Source organism: Monodelphis domestica, chromosome 2 (genome assembly GCF_027887165.1).
Source record: "Monodelphis domestica isolate mMonDom1 chromosome 2, mMonDom1.pri, whole genome shotgun sequence".
Taxonomy (NCBI): domain Eukaryota; kingdom Metazoa; phylum Chordata; class Mammalia; order Didelphimorphia; family Didelphidae; genus Monodelphis; species Monodelphis domestica.
In genome coordinates, this window is record NC_077228.1 from 98989917 (window position 1) to 99013438 (window position 23522).

General features: G+C 33.5%; 1 protein-coding gene across 1 annotated transcript in view; it reads left to right on the top strand.

The window, feature by feature from the left end:
- The window catches only part of CFH (complement factor H), a 126005-nt gene that overhangs the window by 55874 nt on the left and 46609 nt on the right, over window positions 1-23522 (top strand). Inside the window, exons 7-9 of the mRNA XM_007481005.3 lie at window positions 468-641; window positions 6353-6577; window positions 20340-20516. Of these exons, the coding sequence (XP_007481067.1) occupies window positions 468-641; window positions 6353-6577; window positions 20340-20516 (576 nt within the window). The remainder of the gene's footprint in view (window positions 1-467; window positions 642-6352; window positions 6578-20339; window positions 20517-23522) is intronic.

The window sequence follows — 23522 nt, forward strand, 5'->3', positions numbered from 1 at the left end:
GTAGTATTGCCCCAATTCCATGGTCATATGAGGTGTTAATAAAATATAAGTAGAGAAAATATGTCATTCACATATCTTAAAAACAATACATTTCCATTCATCCAAAATATTTTTAAAACCCTATAGTCAAGAAGCTACAAACAACAATTTCTCTAATGTGTTACATGTGAAAAATTATATTCAAAATGTTGATTCTGAGGTATTGAACAATTATGAAATACCTCATAAGATAGAGTTCAATATTTTTTCTAGTTGAATGATATAAAAATTATCAATCTACCTTTGTTACATATACTGATTTTCAGAAAAACCAGTTATTAAAAAATAGCATGATTTTACCATTCTGAATGAAAAGTTTAATTCTTTGTGAGAATTAAAATCTATTGTGTTATCTGAGTAAACTTGGTAGTTTTAGTAGTTTAATAGCCTTTGTCCCATATTTAAGGTAATCAAATATTTCTCTTTAGAGGTCACTTGTGATCCTCCATCCTTGACTAATGGCAATGTACACAATCTGAGAGAGAAATATAGAGGAGATGAAGAAATCTACTACCAGTGCAAAACTGGCTTTTACCCACCCTCTACTGGGAACAAGGCAACGTGTACCACTGAAGGCTGGTCACCTCTTCCAAGATGTAATTGTGAGTTTCATTAATACTTTGTCCTACTTTGAAAACTATGAAATGGATTTTTATTTCATCTATAAAAGTAATAAGTCAACATATATATTTTTCTTTGTTTTGAAGTATGAATCCAATGTAGGCATCACTCAATAGAATAGATCAGGGATGTTCTATATCTATGGCAATAAAAAAAGAAAGAAAAGGACATTTCTCTCAAAAGTATATTATTTTATAATTATTTTCTTCTAAATTTCCAAGACATTTTATCTGGTAACATAATTATGTATTTCAGTGAATTAAAACTTATGAAATTTATTAGCATATTATTTATTGTGATCTGATTTTCTATGCCACTTTTGAGAATATTTGTGTCCAAATTTGCACAAACCATAGATATACTGTGATATAGTCAAGAATATCCCAATTCCCAATGAAACACTAATTTATTTTTTATTTACTTCTTTTTTTTATTTATTTTTTTTATTTTTATTTATTTACTTCTCATTTATGTACTTTAATGCCTAATAAACTGAGGTTTCAAGATCATTTTACTGATCTTTGCCACCATTTATCATGTGGTAGTCTAGTCTGAAAATTATTGAGGTTTAAGGCATAATGGTTCTATAAAATAGTTTATTGAATACTCCATAAGCATTTGTTGTTCCCTATGCTATAGGCAACATGTGCTAATTGGCAAAAAGACAAAAGTTCTGGGGATTCAAAATAAAAAATAGAGCAATATCTTCCCTAATGTAGGGTATAAACGATTAGGAGAGATATACATAGAGAGGTAAATGCAGAATATCTATCCCTTCACCCAAAAAGTTAAAAGGTAATTTTATACAAAGAAAGTGCTAGTAGATCAGGTGATCAGAAAAGGCTTAATGAAAGTGGTATTTAAACTTAATCTTGAAGTTCCTATGAGGAACTTAATCATGGAGTTCCTATGAGGTAGAGGTCAGGAGGAAAAGCCAAGTCATAAAGGACCACAAGTACAAAGGGATGGAGGCATGAAATGGACTTTTGGGTCTAAGAAGCAGTAAAAACACTAGCATGGCTGCTCTATAAAGTACATGAAGGGAAGCCATATGTGGTCTTACTGTAAAGATAACTTAGGTTCCAACTGTTAAGAGCTTTGAAAGTCAAACCAAAACTTTATGACGTTAGAGATGATTGGGAGACCCTAGACTTTACTGCTTAGAAAAGAGAAACAGTCAGATTTGTACTTTAAGAAAACTACTTAGGCAGCTGTATGAAGAATGAATTGGAATGGAGAAGTGCTTGAAGAAGACAGATGAATCTGGGTCAATTGCAGTAGTGTAGACCAACGTGGGTGAGAACTTGTACTAGGGCAGTGGCTCTTTAAGAGTGCTAATTCTATGAGGTCAGATTCTTTCCCAATGATTATATATTTACTGAAATCAGAAACATGACATGAAATTTCATTGATTTGTTTTTCATTACAAGCAAGAATCTATGATTTCCTTGAAACAGACATTCTACATCAATCCAGGTCACAATCTGACTGTCACTTAACAGGTACCTCTTAGGACATGCTACTCTGAAAGATATAAATATAATTTCAATATGTAACTATAAGTGTAATATTTTTTCTCTTGGCATTGTTTATAACCATGAGTTAGCATGGTTTTATACATATAACATACATATGTATATTACATATATATGTATATATACACACACATATATATTATATAGATAGACAAAAATTATAGAAGGCTGATCATGGTTTAAATTCTGCCTCTTGTTATATTTTATTGGGAAAAAGAAGGCAATTGGAGTTGTCAGAGAAGTCAGGCCTGAATACATTTCAAAAGCCTGTGTGACTGTGAAAAGTAACCATTTTGAGAGCAACTAATCTGCCTAGTGATACCACACCCAAAAGAAACCAAAAGAAACCTCCAGAAGGGAGGAGGCGACTCTTAAAGGGCCAGATTTAAAAACATTTTTTTCTGTTGCAAAAAGCTTTTCAAGATACAAGACAGCAAAGAAACTATTACTTGCCATGGGTTATCTAGCCTGGATTGGATATTTCTTGTATATGTTTTACAACTTATTTTTTTGTCACGATTCCGGATTAGATTTATTTTCTGCTTAGCATCTATGAAACATTGCAATGGCTGAATATAAGTATGTATTGCTTAATTTCATTCATTCCCACATATGCTGGAGCATTATTCTTAGTAACCAAATTATACTATGCCCTAAAAAAAGGTGTGCATCTAATTTTTTGGGAAAAAAGCAAAAGATAATGAAATGGCTGTGATGATTTTAGCCATAAAAGAAGAGATGATGCAACTAAAGGAAATAATGAAGCAACTGAGTGAAGAGATACAATGTGGCAAAGGTATTAACACACAACAAGACATACCTAAAAATAACAATGTAGTTCAGCAAGAAAATACAGATGGGGCTGAAGGTGGAATACCAATATTGCCACTAAGAGATCAAACAATCCTACAACCAGATAGCGGTATAATTCATATTAAAACACATAAACCATTTACAACAGCTGACCTTGAAAGTCTGAAAAGACAGATGCCTTCCTGGTTTTCAGAACCAATGAGATGTTTAAAAGAATTTAAAGGAGCAATTCGGCTTTATGATCCAGATTTCCAGGACACTGAAATTCTTCTCTCAGAATTATTTTCAAAAAGGGAAAAACAACAATTCATTGATGAAACTAGAAAAAAATTCAAATTTAACATCATGGCCAGAGGAAGGAACAGACTTAGAGTTATCTAATAATGAAAATCTACGTTACCTAAGAAAGGCCAGAGAAGACTTATTAGAGGCAAAGAAAAGTTTTTCAAAGGGGCCAGATACTTGGGGAAAATTTGAGAAATTGAGACAGGAAAGTGGGGAACATCCATCAAAGTTCCTCGATAGAGTGATTGAAGTAGCAGAGGATGTGCTTGGATTTGAAAATGTAACTGAACAAAATCTCCAACACATAAGGAGACAATTTGTGAAAGGCAGTAACATACCTATAAGATCATATTTTAAACTCCAGTGCCCAGATTGTGGAAAGGAAACAAGACTGACAGTTTGTGAGGGAAGGACCCAGTTGGGTCTTGTGACTAGCACTTCCTTTCTGCCGGGTGGGTCTGGCTTCCCGGTGTTGGAGGAGGAAGGAGCTTGTTCAGTCCGGTCTGGTGTGGTGTGCCGCCTCTTCTTGGTTCAGCCCGAAGATTCAGGCCCATTCATCTCTGAAGGTCAGACCTTGTTGCTTTCTGTGTACTGCTAAAATTCTGAATTAGACAAATGAGAGTAGACGGGAGTGGGACAAACCCTCTGCCAGCCTCTGGGGCCTGGCCTCAGGTCTGAAGCTGAGAAAAAAACTCCAATCCCAAATAGTTATTAAACTTTATATTATTTGAATTTGCAGTCAGATAAGTGGGCTATCATACCTGGTCATAAAGGGAGCTGAAGTTCAGTTCAGTCATCAAGACAAGCAGACCTTATTCAGACCCCTGCTGTTTCCTCTCAGCAGGGGGCATCTCCCTCCCTTGCCTCACCAAGCAATATACCTCTCTCCCCTCTCTTCTCCATACCCTACTACAAACTTCCCATTATCCCCCTGTTTTCCAAATCCATTTTCCTTTCCCAAATAAATTTTACACTCTGAAACTACTAGCTATTGTGAACCTCAGCAAGTCATTTAACATCCAATTCTCCCAGGAAAACCTCTAAGGCTATGAATTGCATAGCCAATATCCAACAACATTGAATTTCTTAATAGTTGTTAACTAAAGCAGGAAAACCACATCTCTCATCCAAAGAAACTAAACTTGTTGCATGATAGCTCCAAAACATATTGTAGTTATTACTGAGAAAAAGCACTTAATCACTTGATCTCTCTAAACCCAAAGCTATACTCTTAAGATTGATAATTGAAGAATTGTTGCTGATCTGCATTGTTAGATGTGGTTTATTTTCTAGAAACTACAGCTTCTAATCACAAGTCCTCCTTACCCTCTTCCCTCACCTCCAAAATGGCTTGTAAATTGAGTGTAAGGACATTTCCAATAGAGAAGTTTTTTAAAAAAGGAAAAAGAAATCTCTGAGCAAGGGAAACATTATTGAATTAATAAATGCTTCTATGTATGTGTTATTCATATGCTTCAGATTTGGTATACTTAAAGAAACAAATATTATTACTTTATACTTATACCTCATCTGAGTAATTTAGAAATGACACTATGAGAACTAAGATTATTACAATGCAATCTTTTTTATCTCTTTTTAAAATATCACCACATTTTGTCTAAATATGTTTTTAAATTTTTCTAATTTTGGCCTTTGTTCTAGCCTATATTTTCATGCTTCTGTTAAAAGATATCACAAAGCTTCCCCTCAAAAAAGCAAAACCTGAGAATAGTATAGTATGACTATGAACATTCATTACATGCTCATATGAATTTTTAAAAACAAGCAGAAAGAAAGTAGCAACTAGGACATTTTATGTAGGAGGTAGAAACTGATTGTAGGAAACATGGCATTTTAAGAGGCAAAGATGAGGAAGAAATAATATTCTAGACATGAGAGAGAGCCCATTCAAAGTCCTAGAGATGAGAAGGATCATGGTGGTTTCAGAATCAACTACTAGTCCAGTTTGGCTGGAATGCAGATGGTAGGAAGGAGACTAATATGAAACATTAGGAAAGGTAGGTGGGAGCCACATTGTGAGAAACTTTACATTCCTGACCAATAATTTTTTTTAATATTAGAAAAAGATAAGTCCTGGATTATTTGAATGGACAAATGATATTATCAGATCTGTGTATTAGGAATGGTAATTTGGCTGATTTTATGGAGGATAGTTTGGAAACAAAGTGGAATGAACCTCCAGGACAAGAGTCTATTTCAGTAGTACAGGCAAGAGGTTAGGTGGGCATGTAGTGGAGTAATGAATATATGACTCTCAGGATGAAAGGGAAAGATGGGAGAAATATCATGAAAGTAGAATCAAGACCTGGAAATTTATTCAATATTTGAGGTACAGGAAAGGCAAAAGGGTGAAGGGTGACTCAAAGGATGTAAACCTGTGAAACTGAATGGATGCTATCCTCAACTGAAAAAAAAAGTGGGGAGGAAGGGTTTTGTAGAAATTGAATGAGTTTAATTTTAGATGTGATAAGTCTAACGTATTGATATGAAATTTGTTTGGAAATATTAAGCTGATGGTAAAATGGAACTAGAAATCAAGATAGAGAAAAAGGTTGGATATGTAGATTTGAGAGTAATCTGCATAGAGCTAATTGAATGCCTAGGAACTGAAGAGATCAACAAAAATACATAGAAAGTATAAAATCTGCAGACCAAACTTTGAACGATATTAATGTTTAATGAGAAAATAGTGAAATTGTAGCAAAATACTAAGAAAGAATAATGAGGCAAATATGAGGAGAACTAAAATGAGCATGATAGTAGTGTCTTAAAGGGCAAAGGGTGAGAGTATAGTGGAAGCGTATGTAATCTATAGTAGCAAAACATCCCCAAGTAAGTGGATGACTAGTTTGAATAGACACTTTTCTTGGGAGATTCTAAATCTCAGGTAATTCTGAGATCATGAATGAAAAGAATACAGTTATACTATATATACTACATAGTATATAATATATTGTGTAGTGTTTCTTCATAATAGAAAAATAAAATTATCCAGTTAAATTATTAAAGAAAATATTTTTATTTCACTTTTCCCCAAGGGAAACCTTGTCAATATCCAGTAATAGAAAATGGAGAACTTTATAAGCCATATTACCAGAGTGAGGACTACATTCAAAGAAGTTTTCCAGCATCTATTGGAAAAGAAATGTTCTACCACTGTAATGACCATTTTGAACCTGTCCGTGGAACTAATTCATATTATAGCTATTGGACAAAATTTATTTGTACTGAAAAAGGATGGAATCCAGTGCCAAAATGTATTAGTAAGTACATTTCTGTAAACTATTTTTAAAGGACCCCTGTTATAGGAAGCTCCAGATGATATTTAGAAAGGATGTAACATTTCAAATCAGTTAGACCTTTATGATGTCCCAATTGAACTTTCTGGAAAGCCAAGATTCCATCCTGATACATGGGGTGGGGGTGGGGGTTTGACATATCAAAAACAAATTTATTTTGCAAAAAGAAAGCCAATGGACATTATAATTTCACAATTCTTTCTTAGAGTGTCTGCTTGAAATGAATCATTAGCATAGGATTCCATTTGCAATGCTCAGTATCACTGAATTCTGGTATCACTTTCTGCTTTACTAATAATTATGCTGTCTCTTGGATAATATGTTTTATTCTCTGATAATACTGACCTTTGAGATTAAATCTGGCTTTCTCAGTAACATTTTCTTTTCTAAGATATCATTACCTGCTCTCTGATAGAGTAGCCTACACCCCAAAAACAATTTCTATCCTTTTCATGGACTATCTGCTCTCTGGATTGCCTGCAGTTAGTAAGATGAATTTTTATTTAAGCTTTTGGCCTTTCATTTCCGAAATTTCCCTCTATTTATTTGCACTTTCACTTCCCCAGAGTACAGCCCTCATAAAAAAAAATTACCACAATAAAAAAGGAAAGAAAAAATAACAAAATCATCAAAAAATCTGGTTGAATTTAATGTTCTATACATAAATAGTTCAAAAATCTGTAGAGAAGTGGGGACAAGGGTTTTTGTTTGTTTTTTTCTTCTTTGGGTCCAAATTTGTTCCTTTTGAATTTTCAACATTCATTTTCATTTTTTTTGTAGTGTTTATTCTTCTCGTTACATTGTTCTAGTTATTATGTGGCATAGCTGGCGGCAAAGTGGATAGAGAGCAAGGCCTGAGGTCAGGAAAATTCATCTACCACAGTTCAAATCTATTCTCAGAAACTTATGAATTATGTGCCACTGGACAAGTTATTTAATCTTGTTTGCCTCAGTTTCTCATCTGTAAACTCAACTGAAGAAGGAAATGGCAAACCACTCCAGGATCTTTGTCAAGAACATATAAAATCATGTCACAAAGAGCTGTATACCACCAAAACCTCTGAACAACAAGAAGTCATTATATATATATATATATATATATATATACATATATATATGTAGATATATACGTATACATATATGTATATATATATAATTTTTGTTTATTAGCTTATGTCAAGTTGTCTCAGTTTGTGTAAATTGTTCCATATTTATCTGTATCCATCATATTCCTTATTTCTGATACTAAGGTAATATTCTACCATATTCACTTATATCAATTTACTTCAACTTTTATTTCTCAATCAATGGGTCAATATTTTGTTCCTATTTTTCATTACTACCACAAAAACCCATGCTTCTATAAATATTTTGGTATACAGAGAGTCTTTCTTTTTATCAATGAATTCACTGGAGTTTATGCCTAACTGTGAAATCCCTATAACAAAAGTTATTTCCATTTTAGATACTTTCTTTTCACAAAATTAAATTTCCTCCCAGAAACTTGGTAATAATTCATTGTTCCACCTAAAGTGCACAAATGTGACAATCCTTCCACAATTCTCTCAACATTATATACATTTTAATCTTTACCAATTTTTTAGGTGAGGTGAAACCCTGGGTGGTTTTGATTTGTATTTCTCTTATTATTAATGCTTTGGAGCACTCTCACATGTATCCATGAATAGCTTACACCTCCTTCAGACACCTTTATGTCCAATGGGCCCAATTTTATCTCATCTGTCTATTACACTGAGTAAATCTTCATATTCTTGAGGTATGCATTCTCTGACTTCACTGGAAAGTTTGAGTGTCATTGGTAACCCTCAGCCTAATTTATCCTGTCTACTCAAATGTTCCTTGGAACCACAGTTGAGAGTTGGGGGAAAGAGGAAAATGAAAGGAAGATGTGCAGCCCTAAACGGTCCTTATAGCATGGTCAGAAGTCAAAGAAGCAAAAGGCATCCATTGTGTGCCAGGACACTGTCAGTTCTCTTGGTATGTGTCTTAGTACAAGACTTTGATAACTCAGAGGAAAAAATGAGACTGAACACATTGTGCAACTCACTCTGCCTCACTTAAATGCAACTCATGGCAAGTCAAGACATCTCCCCATGATTTCATTAGTCTGCTTCAAAACAAGATGCTCTAAACTTAACAACAAGAAGAAGCCATTACTCTCTGTAATAATTGTAATGGATTTGACAAATAGAGAATTAAAAAAAATGATTGTGGTCACCATTTATAAAATAATTAACCCTTAAAGTCATGAGGATGATAGTAGCTTTCATTTGCAGCAAGGTAGAAATATTAAAGTAGGAAATATAGAAAAGTGGTAGAAAAAATCAGCTAGCTAAAAATACCCTAATCCCTAATCCTAGTGTGTCCAGACCACGAATGTGAAAGCAAAAGCAAATCTCACCAGAATCCAAATGATAATCCTACCATAATTCATTTACTTATTCAGTGCTATAGCTGTCAAACTACCAAACAACTTTATAGAATTAGAAAAAATTATAACATTCATCTGAAGAACAAAAGATCAAGAATGAAAAAAAATGTGAGGGACAGTGGCCTAGCAGTACCAGATCTTAAACTCTATTATAAGCAGTGATCATTAAAATAATCTGGTACTGGCTAAGAGAAAGAAACAGGGATCAATGGAATGGAGTAGGAGTAAATGACCTCAGCAAGCCAATGTTTGATAAACCAAAGATCCCAGTTTTGGAAACAGGAACTCACTATTTCACAAAAATTGCTGCAAAAACTGGAAAGTTATATGGGAAAAATTACCTTTAGATCAACATTGCAAACCCTATACCAAGATAAATTCAAAATGGGTAACTTACTTAAATATAAAGAAGAAAATAGGAGAACATAGAATAGTATGCCTGTCAGATCTATAGTTAAGAAAAGAATTTAAGACCAGGGAAGAGATAAACAATATTAAAAATATAAAAGGAATAATTTTGATTATATTAAATTAAAAATATTTTTTGTCCCAAAAAATAACACTCAAAACAACCAAAATTAAAAGGGAAGCAACAAACTGGGAAAATTTTATAACATAATTCCCTGATAAAGGTCTAATTTCTCAAATTTATAAGGAACTATGTCAAATATAGAAGAAATCAAGTCAATCCCCAACTGACAAATGTTCAAGGGATATGAATAGGCAGTTTTCAGATGAAGACATCAAAACTATCAATAATCAACAGAAAAAAATGTTTTCAGTCACTCCTGTTTAGGGAAATGCAGATCAAAGCAACTCTGAGGGACTACCTCACACCTAGCAGATTAGCCAATATAACAGCAAAGGAGCATAATAATTTTTTTAGAGGATGTGATAAAATTGGGATACTAATGCACTGCTGGTGGAGTTGTGAATTGATCCAACCATTCTGGAAGGCAGTTTGGAATTATGTCAAAAGGGCTTTAAATGAATGAATGCCCTTTGATCCAGTAATACCACTACTAGAACTGTACTCCAAAGAGATAATAAAAATGATTGTACAAAAATATTCAGAGCTGCCTTCTTTGTGGTGGCAAAAATTTGGAAAATGAGCGAGTGTCCATCGATTGTGGAATGGCTGAACAAATTGTGGTATATGATGGTGATGGAATACTATTGTTCTCTAAAGAATGATAAAGTGCTTGATTTCTCCATAAATTGGAAAGACCTCCATGAACTGATGTGGAGTTAAATGAGAAGAATCAGAACATTATACACAGAAACTAATACATTGTGGCACACTCATATGTAATAGATGTTGGTACTAATAGCAATAGAATGATCCAGGACAATCCCCAGGGACTTATGAGAAAGAATGCTATCTATATCATAAGAACTGTGGAAGTAGAAACGGATGAAAAACAGATTTATCACTTGTTTATGTGAGTATAGGATTTGGAGTTTTAGTTTTTAAAAGATTAGTCTATTATAAAAAATAATACTATGGAAATAGGAATGGAGTGATAATACATGTTGAACCCAGTGGAATTGATTGTCAGCTCTAGGAGGGGGGAGGGAGACTGGAGGTAAAGAACATGAATCATGTAACCATGGAAAACTACTTAAAAATTGATAAATCGAATTTAGGCAACTCAAAAATTGTCTAAAATTATAGCAATATTTTATAATTTTTTGAGAAATTTTTATCATGTGTATAATAACTTTACTTCTTTTGGTTTCCAGTTTTTTCTTCTCTAATTTTCAGTATATTCTTTTTATTTTGCTCATTCTAGGTTGATTTATTTCCTTCTTTCTTAATTGTATCAATACTTATCCAGTTTATTAACTTTCTCCTCTTTAATTTTGTCACTATGTTTTTGATATTCAGCTTTCTCCCCCACTACAGGCTGCTTTAGCTACATCACAGAAATTTTTATGTTTTCTAATTCTATTTGTCTTCACATTATTATTTATTATTGCTATGGCTCACTCTTTAATCTACTCACAATTTAGGATGTCTTTATCCAGTTTTCACTTAGATGTGTGTTTTGTTCTTTTTGAATGGATTAATATTTTAATTGCATTATGGACAACAAAATACTTATTATTTTTACTTTCAACATTCATTAACAAGATTTCTATACTATTCTTTGTCAGTTTTTTTAAAAGTTCCTTGATAAGTGACAAATGATGTATGACCGGACATCAGAGCCAAGTGATCAAAACCCACCATCTCAACTGCAGATAGAGAGAGAGAGAGAGTCAGTTTACTAATGAGGCCAGCTCCTTATAAGAGAGTGAAAATGAGAGAGAGAGAGAGAGAGAGAGAGAGAGAGAGAGAGAGAGAGAGAGAGAGAGAGAGACAGAGACAGAGACAGAGACAGAGAGAGAAAATAGAGATAGAAAGCAAACACCTGAATGACTGGGACAAACCCTGAGCAAATGGATGCTCTTCACATTGATTTGTAGCAAGGTATTCCATTTATTATGACAAAGAGAAAGGTTTTCGTAGAAAGTATAGTATAAGCATTACATCATTATTAGGGGTTTAACTTTGTCAAAGAAAATAGTTTATGAAAAGACTTCATGCAAAATACTTCTAAGGCATTTCTACAAACCTAAGCAAGTGAGGAATATTAACAATAACTTAGGGGGTTTACAGGAATCAGAAGAAAAGAGAGTCTGCATCATTTGGTCAAAATATTCCAAAAGCTTCTTTGGTTATCAAAATAATGAACAACTCAAGGATGATTATGGAAGAAGATTTCAGGAGGTGTCTTTATTTAGATTACAGCTAGACAATACTTTTTGAGCTGCTATTTTGAGATCTAGTTCCTGACATGGAATCCCAGGAAACTCATAAGCATGTCCTTTATGGCTGCTTTGTCCTCAATGAATCTAATTTGTCTTTAAGTTTCTTCATATATTCTTACAGTCCTAAAAGTTCTTTCAAAAAGGTTTATTACATAATATTTATAATCAGAAAATTATATATGTATATGTTATATACAGATATATATTTTCTAGTAGTTTATTTTATTCCTTACTTTATTTTATTTATTAAGAATTTTCCAAACATGTAAGATTCTTATTGTGCTACTATTTATATCTTCTTGCAACTTAATTTTGTGAACTTTAGATTATTCCACCCTACTTAGTCTAACAAAATCAGAAATGTCTACACCCATACTGAAGGATTAAGTATCTAGGAGGATTGCCTATGATAGACATGTGCTAGAAAATGACAAATCAGAAACAACTGCAGACCCCTGGACTGTCCTAAGTCAAGCCTAAGATATCATTGGTACATGTGAGATGCAGGAAAGTGATGTAAAACCATCTATATATTTCTTGTCACTTCTTCTCTCTGTCCTCTTGATGGCGGAGAGGTGGCTGGAGGCAGCTTGCTGAACATGTTGGTATCTTGTCATGGTGGATGCTATTGTCCAGGGTTAGTGGTGAGTTTTCCTTGATACCATACTGGAGAAAGCTTAGTAACCTAGTAAGGTGATACTCTTTTCTGAGATCTCTCAGAGTTAGGCTGATTTTTTTCTCCTTTACCTTCCAACACTATCTTCTTAGAGAAAGACTCTAATCTTCAAGGACCTTGTGGCTAGCCTGGCACAGGCTGGGTGGGAGAAATCCTATACCTTTTCCCTCTCTCTTCTCCTTGATTTCTTTGCTATAGAATGATTAAACCATCATATATTTCCAAACTGACCTGTGTATTTTATATAGGATATCCCTTGGTGACAAAAAATCAAATTTAGACTAGGTTACAACCCTAAATTATCCTTAACAATTTTCTCATTATGAATTTAGATGTTTTTACATTTAGAAAACAGATGACTATATACATATATACATAAATAGCTAATATTAATATTGGTTTTTATGCTTCATTTCACTAAAATGTGACTTCCTAGTTTTCTCTTTTTATACAGTGAGTTTTTATTTCTGATACCATATGACAACTCTTGGGATTTTTTTGGAATCTCCTGATGACTAGGAGAAAAATTTCTAATCTTGCTTTTATTCTGTTTATATCTTAGCTTTTTAGGTATGTTTCTTGTGGGGTTTTAATATCTTACATTAACTCTCATTAGATTGTTTATTCTATTCTCATTAAAAGCTGCAAGATTAGGTTTAAATTTCCTCCTTTTTTCACATTGTAAAAAATAGACTCGAATACAGGACTACAATCCCCACGAGCCTTTGCTCCACTTCCCCAGAATGCCTTGTAATCTCACTTGGGCTGAGATTGAGAAGGTATTTAAACTGATTCAAAGGCTTTTGAAGGGTCTTGCTCTCTTGGCTCTTTTTGGACTTCCGTTTTGGAGCAGGCGGTCTCTTGCGTGATGTGAGGTTATTTTGTCTAGGCCTCTGGCCTAGGCACATGTTTCTTACTTGTATATTCTTTAATCTTTATCCTTTAATAAACCTCTAAAAAATATAATACTCCTTGCAGAGAGAAACTAATTTCTACCTGCCTCAGTCTCCCCGTCTCCCCTAAATTTTAATCTTTACAACATGTAGTACTTTTTTCTGAGTTAGGATGTTTTTGTTTTATTCTTCCCCTTTTAAGACAGTGCTTTTAGGCTCAAACAGATTTTTTTATACACTTCAACAATGCTTTTACTAAAGGCTTTCTTAATCTCAAACTTATCCTTCTGTCAGTGTTTTTCCTAAATTGTTGCTTGAGGTAATGTATTGATTCTTTTTCATTTCATCCTTTTACTTAGGTATCTAATTCTTCCCTTCTTTCTCATCTTCTTTCCCCTACTCTGTTAAAACCATTCATTCAAAATCCCACTTGAATTCTCTTTTCAAAATTTTCTTGTTAATTTTTTTCTTATGGCCTTTTCTCTTAAAAGGTTTGTTGATCTTGTTCGCTATTCTCCATATCCAAATTTTTAATCTATGATGAATATTTTGTTTATTTATTTCTTCTTTAGTTTCTTTTTATTTCTCATGTAATGAAATATTCAAAAGTACTCTATTTATGACTTCTTTTTTAAATATTTTGTGTCATTTTATGCATATCTATGTAGATCTTGTTCCTCTATACCTTCAGTTTTCTATTATGCTATGCTCTTAGAATATCGGTTGCTGAGAAATGTATAAAGGTAGAGGCATCATCTCATGTTAGAAAGTTTCCACTATTCCAAATTCTTCCATCCCATTTTTTTAAATTTGTTTAATTTCAAACATTATTCCTTGGTTACAAAAATCATATTTTGTTCCTCCCTCCCCCCCCTTCCTGTAGCGGACACGCAATTACACTGGATATTACATGTGTCCTTGATCAGAATCTATTTCCATGCTGTTGATGTTTGCCCTAGGATGTTCATTTAGGGTCTACAACCCCAATAATATCCCCCTTGACCCATGTAATCAAGCAGTTGTTTTCCTTCCCTGTTTTTACTCCCATGGTTTTTCCTCTGAAAGTGGATAGTGTTCTTTCTCATAGATCCCTCCAGGTTGTTCAGGATCACTGCATTGCCACCAATGGAGAAGTCCATTACATTTGATTGTATCAAAGTGTATCAGTCTCTATGTACAATGTTCTCCTGGTTCTGCTCCTTTCACTCTACATCACTTCCTAGAGGTTGTTCCAGTTCCCATGGAATTCCTCTGCTTTATTATTCCTTTGAGCACAATAGTATTCCATCACCAACATATACCACAATTTGTTCAGCCATTCCCCAATTGAAGGGCATCCCCTCATTTTCCAAATTTTTTTTGCCTCCACAAAGAGCACAGTTATGAATATTCCTGTACATGTCTTTTTCCTCATTATCTCTTTGGGGTTCAAACCCAGCAGTGCTCTGGCTGGATCAAAGGACAGATAGTCTTTAAGTGTCCTTTGGGCATAGTTCCAAATTGCCCTCCAGAATGGCTGGATTGATTCACAACTCCAGGAGCAATGAATTAATGTCCCGACTTTGCCACATCCCCTCCAGCATTCATTACTTTCAGTTACTGTCATGTTAGATAAGCTGCTAGGTGTCAGGTGATACCTCAGAGATGTTTTGATGTGCATCTCTCTGATTATAAGAGATTTAGAAAACTTTTTCATGTACTTATTAATAGTTTTGAATTCTTTAACTAAAAATTGCCTGTTCATGTCCCTTGTCCATTTATCAATTGGAGAATGGCTTGATTTTTTGTACAATTGGTTTAACTCTATACATTTCAGTAATTAGACTTTTGTCAGAGTTTTTGTGATGAAGATTGTTTCCCATTTTGTTTCTTCCCTTCTTATTTTGGTTGCATTGGTTTTGTTTGTACAAAACCTTTTTAATTTGATGTAATCAAAATTATTGATTTTACATTTTGTGACTTTTTCAAAGTCTTGCTTGCTTTTAAAATCTTTCCTTTCCGAAAGGGCTGAAATGTGTACTATTCTCTGTTCACATAATTTACTTATAGTTTCTTTCTTTATGTTCAAGTCATTCACCCATTCTGAGTTTATCTTGGTATAGGGTCTGAGGTGTTGATCCAAACCTAATCTCTCCCACACTGTCTTCCAGTTTTCCCAACAGTTTTTATCAAATAGTGTATTTTTATCCCAAAAGCTGGGGTCTTTGGATTTGTCATAAACTGTCTTGCTGAGATCATTTACGCCAAGTCTATTCCACCGATCCTCCTTTCTGTCTCTTAGCCAGTACCATATTGTTTTGATGACCACTGCTTTATAATATAGTTTGAGATCTGGTACTGCAAGGCCTCCTTCCTTTGCATTTTTTCATTATTTTCCTGGATATCCTTGATCTTTTGTTCTTCCAAATGGTCTTTATTATGTTTTTTTCTAATTAAGTAAAAAAGTTTTTTTTGGTTGTTAAATAGGTATGGCACTAAATAAGTAAATAAGTTTGGGTAGGATGGTAATTTTTTTTATGTTACCTCATCCTACCCATGAGCAATTAATGTTTTTCCAATAGTTTAGATATAGTTTTCATTGTGTAGAAAGCATTTTTGTAGTTGTGTTCATATAGTTCCTGTGTTTCTCTTGGCAGATAGATTCCTAAGTATTTTATATTGTCTAAGGTGATTTTAAATAGAATTTCTCTTTCTAATTCTTGCTGCTGAAACGCATTGGAGATATATAGAAATGCTGATGATTTATGGGTTTATTTTGTGTCCTGCAACTCTGTTAAAATTGTTGATTATTTTCACTAACTTTTTAGTTGATTCAATAGGATTCTTTAAGTACACCATTTTATCATCTGCTAAGTGTGATAGCTTGGTCTCCTCATTGCTAATTTTAATACCTTCAATTTCTTTTTCTTCTCTAATTGCTGCTGTTAGTGTTTCTAGGACAATGTTAAATAATAGAGGTGATAATGGGCGTCCTTGTTTCACTTCTGATATTATTGGGAATGCATCTAGTTTAACGCCATTGCATATAATGTTGGCTGATGGTTTTAGATAAATACTGTTTATTATTTTTAGGAAAGACCCTTCTATTGCTATACTTTCTAGTGTTTTCAATAGGAATGAGTATTGTATTTTGTCAAAGGTATTTTCTGCATCTATTGAGATAATCATATGATTTTTTTATTTTGCTTATTGATATGATCAATCATGTGGATGGTTTTCCTAATATTGAACCACCCTTGCAGTCCTGGTATAAATCCCACCTGATCATAGTGAATAATTCTCATGATGACTCACTGTAGTCTATTATAATTTGATCTAATTGAAGCCCTTAAAGAAGAAAGTTTGAATAAAAAAACATTTTCCCCTTTTCCCTCTCTTTCTTATTTACCTTTTCATGGTTTTGTTGATCATTGTGTTTGGATATCAAACTTTCCACTTATTTCTGTTCTTTTCTTTACAAATATTTGTAAATCTTCAATTTTGTTGAATACCCATACTTTCCCCTGGAATTATATAGTCAGCTTTGATGGATAGGTGATCTTTGGTTGAAGACCCAATTATCTTGCCTTTCTCAATACTATGTTCCAAACCTTGCAGTCCTTTAGTGTGGAAAGTGCCATAGTTTGAAAGCTCTTAAATTTGGCAATTACGTTCATGGGAGTTGTCTTTTGAGGATTTTGTGTAGAGAGTGTTCTATGAACTCTTTCAGTGTCTATTTTAATCACTTTTTCAGGAACATCAGGGCCTTTTTCTTGGATGATTTCTTGTAATATGATGTCAAGATTTCTGTTCATTTCTGGATTTTCAGGTAGACCAATGATTCTGTCTCTCTTTGCTCTGTTTTCCTGATCTGTCATCTTCTCAGTGAGATATCTTATATTTTCTTCTATTTTGTCAGTCTTTTGTCTTTACTTTATACATTCTTGTTGTTTTGCAAGATCATTGGCTTCCAGTTGCCTAATTCTGGTCTTTAAATACTGGTTTTCCTTTTCAGTTTGGTCGATCCTGCTTTTTGTAGCTTCCAGCTGTTTCTCCAATTGGAAGTTCTTGTATTTTAAACTGTTATTTTCTCTTTGAACTATTTCCCACTTCTCTTGCCAAAAGGCTTCCATCTTTTTGATCAGCTCCAATTTAAATTCTTCAAGACCTTATGGACAATTTCAATTTTTTGGAAGGTTTTGGTGCATTTATTTAAATTTCCACCTTTATTTCCTCGGCAGCCTGGGTTTTTCCTCTGTAAAATTTTTTCAGGGTCAATCCCGTTTTGTTTTCTTGGAGGGAGGTTATTGTTCCTGGGCACACTTTTCCATCACTGTGCAGGTTTTTCCTTCCCTTTTTAGTCAGAAATCTGAGTGAGATGGGCAGGCTTCTGATTATGGAGTTAAGGAGCAAGGATTTTGCCTGAGGCAACCTCTCAAATCTCCGCAGCCTTTGCTTTTTGCTGCCCTTCTCTGTACTATCTTCCTGTGAGAGCCCACGGTCAGCGCTCTTCAGCCTTCTAGGGTTTCTGGTGTACCTGCTCACAGGGGTAGGTCTTTGGTGGTCTTAGTCACCTCCCAAGGACCTAGAAGTGCCTCTTACTCAGTCTAGTCATTCCCCCTACTCACTCACTGATTCTGGCATGCGCTGGCTCTGACTCTGGCTCTGTAGGTAGGGTGGGGAGGGGTAGATCATCTTGCATTTTGTGGGAGCTTTTTTACCCCCTTATAATGTGGAAATGTCCAAATCCCAGGTATCTTCAACTGCCTATCAAACACTGCCTATTTACATCCTTTGACCACTTATTAAGCAGAAAATGATTCACATTTTGACTCAGTTCTGTAGTTTTGTATCTTTTTGAGATATTAGGCATTTATTTGAGAAACTATCTCTGAAAATTTCCCCCAATATTCTGCATTCTTTCTAATCATACTTACATTGGTTTTATTTATATAAATATTTTTAATTTAATGTAGTAAAAATTATCATTTTTTTATAATATCTTCTTTTATTCCCACATCATGTATCCATTTTGATCTTATCTTAGTACATGTTGAAAGGCATTTGTCTACATCTAGTTTCAGACTGCTTTCAAATTTTTCCAACGTTTTTTACCAAATCGTGAATGCTTAATGCCAAAACTTGGATGTTCACCTTTGTCAAACATAATGTTACTATAATCTCTTACAACTATTTGTTGTACATCTACTCTGTTCCAGTTATCTACTTTTCTATTTCATAGTAAGTATCAGATAATTTAGATAATTACTGCTTTAGAATACCGTTTGAAATCTGATACTGCAAGACTGCCTTCAATAACCTTTTGTTTTCATTATTTCCTTTGATATTGTTGACTTTTGATTTTCTAAAATATTTTTATTATTTTTTCCTCGTTCAATAAAAGTATTTTTGGTAATTTAATTGTTATGGTATTGAATAAATACATTCACTTAGATAAAACTGTCATTTTTATTATATCTGTTCTGACTACACACAAATAATGTTTCTTTAGTTATTTAGATCTTATTTTATTTGTATAAAAAGTATTTTATAATTTTGTTCAAACAGATTCTGAGTTTGTTTTGGAAGATATACTCCTATTTTTAATTCTATCTGTGGTTAATTTAAATGGGTTGTCTTTTCTTGTAAGACATAGCTTTTGAAGTCTTTCACAACATGACATCAACCAATTTTCAAACCTCATTGAATGTTACTTCACATTCCATCCTCTTTCATCTTTCCAAACTTACCTTTTTCTTCCTCAATAATTTCATTCCATATCCCATCTTATGAATTGGCATGGGCCACTCTGTTATAAGGAAAGAGAGAATTTCAGTAGGATCTGAAAAGGATGCAGGGGCAGGGGAAAGTTCGAGAATTCTGCAGAAGTGACTGGACTGTTTTCTAACAGACAGTTTAGGAGAGGGTCTTGGCTTGGATCCTAGGGTGGACCTAGGAAACTTGGTGTCTCTTCCATGGCTGTCCTTCTGCTACATACCAACTTGTTCTTGTGTTATCCTGATAGCTGAGAGATATAGCAACATCATCTGTTGGTGAGAACTTTCCCAAAGCCTGTTTAACTTCCTGTTTAACTTCCACCCTAATTTCTTCTATTCCTATCCAAGAGGATTTTGGTTAGTGGAGTGTATTTACATATTAGGGACTGAGATTTAAGGTAGCGATTGAAATGGCAGAGTAGTTATATAATCTTTCTCAGAAGATTTCCCATAAGGGATCTACTATAGATTGGTTGGGAGGGTTAGATAAATACTATAGATCAGATTTATCCTCATTTGCTTCCATATATTCCTTTGTCTAAATAAACAAAGAATCCTGTGTTTCTAAACCTGCTTATTTGTTATCTTGTTACCCATAAACTGTTGGCCTTCCCCAAACCCTGGGCCTTCTGATACTGGCCCAAAATATTATCTTGTGAACCTACAAACATCCATATAGCACCCTGGTTTATTCTATAACACTTATGTCAACTCTTATACACTGAAAGCTTTTCTTCATGATATTTACCTCACAAAAATCCTTGCTTCAAAATTTGGTTTGGGTATGACTTTCTACATACAAACTTTCCTGTTTTCTAAAAGGGCTTGAATCCTCCTTCCCAATCTACATTTTACTTTTTGTTTATTTTATTTATTCTCTTTGTATTTATCATATATATTTATATGTAATTACTGTCTTTGGCACTTTAATGAAATGCCTATCACAATATCTGCACATAAGTATTTTTAAATGTTTGGTAATAGATTGATAATTATCTCCTCCAACCTTACATGGAAACAATATTTAATGAATTTCTTTGTCCATTATAATTTATCTTCTTTTTTCTTACAGATGTGGTCATAAAACTTTACTCCTTTAACATTATTTCATGTTCAATTTTTTTATGGTCTACAGGACAGTGCTCCATTCGTTCAATACCAAATGGCCAATTTTCACCAAGAGAAGAAAGGTTTAATGAAGGTGAAGTGATAACAGTTAAATGTAATCAAGGCTACAGTCTTAAAAATAATAAAGACAAAATTGAATGCACCAAAAAAGGCTGGTCTGTTGTTCCAAATTGTGAAAAGCTAAGTAAGTAACCCTATTACATTACCAGTTTTGTATCTATTTTATGTTTGTTTTCAAAAAGCAAATCAGGTAGTAAAGATGCCAAGAAAAGTGAGGATGTATATAAGGTCAATGGAAGGTCTTTGCTATCCAGGAGTCTTAATAGTTCAGGTTTTTATCCTTATCCTGAATTTGTAATATATCACAAGTGGAGGAGAATTTATTATGCAAACAAAAATAGCAAAGAGAGATTATGACTTAAAAGGAGAAGCTACCTTGAATCAAGCAGGGCTTAGGGAATGAAACTTTGTTTACATGGAAAGTCCCTCTCAGGACTGGCAGAAGGGGAAAGGAAATAAGAAGAGCAAGAGAAAATAAAGGAAAAAAATAGTGTGAATGCTTGAAAATACTAAATCATAATAATGTGTTAAGTTTGGAATCTTTAAGATGAAGTTGTTTGATCATTAAGGAAATTAAAAAAGCAAATCAGAAGGTAGCCCACCCCTTTCTCATACCAATCCTCTAGAAGGTATCATCATTAAAGCCATAACTGGCTTTGTTCCTTTATTCACTTTGTAAGGTTAGATGAGTTTTTCTCCTCTATCCCTCACTTTCTATGGTAGTCATTGTTGGAGCTTAGGTACTATTCAGGGAGAACTTTTCCTACTTCTCACACATAGAACAACAGTTGGAAGAGGAAATATTTTTTGTAGAAGTAGGGTACTTTAGTCTTAATGTTCTCAATATATAAAATAGGTCATAAATCAAGGAATCATCAGGATATTTACTTGAGGTTTGGCTAACTGCTAATATTAAAATATTCTGCAAAGAAATGAGTCTACAGTGATAAATCTTTCAGATTAATTTAGTTACTCATTCCATTAACCAGTATCATATAGCAAAATAATGGTTTAACATAAAAATACTGTTTGACATTGAATTAATGGTCTTTCAAAGGAACTCTGAGAAAGTTGTGTGAAATTTGTTGTAAGAATTGTCCTCTTAGATTAAGTTCAGGATGAGTGGCAAGGGATATGAAGTTAAAGCTAATGTAAGTCCAAGGGATCTGTTTTCAAAAATGTCCTCCACCCTAATTTCTTCTTACCCACAAAAAATGTACATGGGGTACATATTTGAACAAAATAATTTCCATATTGTGGGTATTATTTCTCTGGAGATTAAAGTTGTCTGCATTCTTCTCCTGTTCCCTGGGATTAAAGATTCCTTGGGTATCATAGTGTCTCCTGAAAAATAACCTAGGGAAAACAGATGGAGGGACATGGCTTCTAAATGGAATGAAAGGGCTGAATCAGAAAGGAAGATATGTAGAACAGGGTCAAAAATGGCTTTGGTGAAATTAAGTTATTGTGTCCATAAAAAACATTTAATTTTCTCTGTGTTAATCAATAGTATAAAAAGTTATAAACAGGTATGTTGTCATTTTTGGTTCAGAAGAAGTCAAGTTTGGAAATAAGTAAGGATAAATGGGAAGATGAATATATGTTATTACAAACTGTCAGGTACTGGCTAAAAAATAGAGTGGCAGATAGTGGAATAAATTAATTATACCATACATAGTAATAAATTACTTATAATCTAGGGTTTGATAAACCCCTAAATTCATGTTTTGGAGACAAGAATTCATTATTTTAGAAAAATTGCTGAGAAAACTGGATATTTAGCTTGTTATCAAAATCTCAACTCTATGCTGGGGTTAAAATGAGTACAATGTTTAGATATAAAGACTGATACCATGAACAAATTAAGGGAGCATGGAATAGTTTTTTTTTTTTCAGTCAGAACCAAGAATAAGGGAAGAATATATGAACAATTAAGAGACAGGGAGCTTTAAAAGATCTAAAATTATTAGTTTTTGATTGAATTATGATAAATTTTAAGTTTTTATATGAATAGTTCTAATGCAGTTAATATTAGATAGAAAACGTAAAACTGCAAAATTTTAAGAGCAGATGTCTTTGATTAATAACTCATTTATTGAATATGTAGGAAACTGAGTAAAATTTATAAGGATACAAATTATTCCCCAACTGATAAATGATCAAAGGATATAAAAAGGCAGTTTTCAGATGACAAAATCAAAATGATTTAGAGTCATATGAAAAGTCTGTTGATTAGATAAACACAAATTAAAACAGTACTGTTGTACCACCTCATACTATCAGACTGGTCAATATGACAGTAAAGGGAAGTGATAAATATTATAGGGAATGACGGAAAATCAAAACAACTATTCTTGATGGAGTTATGAATTGATCCAATCATTCTGTAGAATAATTTGGAACTATTCCCAAGTGTTGATACATCTGTGTATAGTTTTTACCCAGCAGTACCACTGGTAGGTCTTTATCCCAAATAGACCAAAAAAGATGAAAAGGAACTATTTGTACAAAGTTATTCATAGCAGTTTTTTGTGGTATCAAAAAATTAGAAATTGAGCTGATAGCCATCAACTGTAGAATGGCTGGAGGAGATTTGGTATACAGTTGTGATTGGATAGTATTGTGTTATAAAAATTGTTAGGAGAACACTCAGAAAAACTTGTTAACATGTACATGAACTGATGCAAAATGAAGTGAACAGAACCAGGGGAACTTTATACACAGTAACAACAACATTGTATCATGATCAACTATGAATGACAGCTATTCCCAGCAGAATAAGACAATTCCAAAGGATTCCTGATAAAAAATGCTATCCCCTTCCAAAAGAAGAATTCCTGGAATCTGAATTCAGAATGAGGCAAACTATTTTCTAACTCTCTCCTTTCATGCATTTTTGGCTGTACATGTTTTCTTTCACAAAATGACTAATATGAAAATATTGTGGTGAATGATTACAATATGTAAACTATATCAAATTGCTTGCTGACTTAGAGGTGAAGGTGAGGGAGGGATAGATTTTTGAATTCAGAATTCTAAAGAAATGAATGTTAAAATTGTTTTTATATGTAATTGAAAAATGAAATATACAAAGAAAAGGAAAGGCTTAAATATGCAGATTAAAATCATT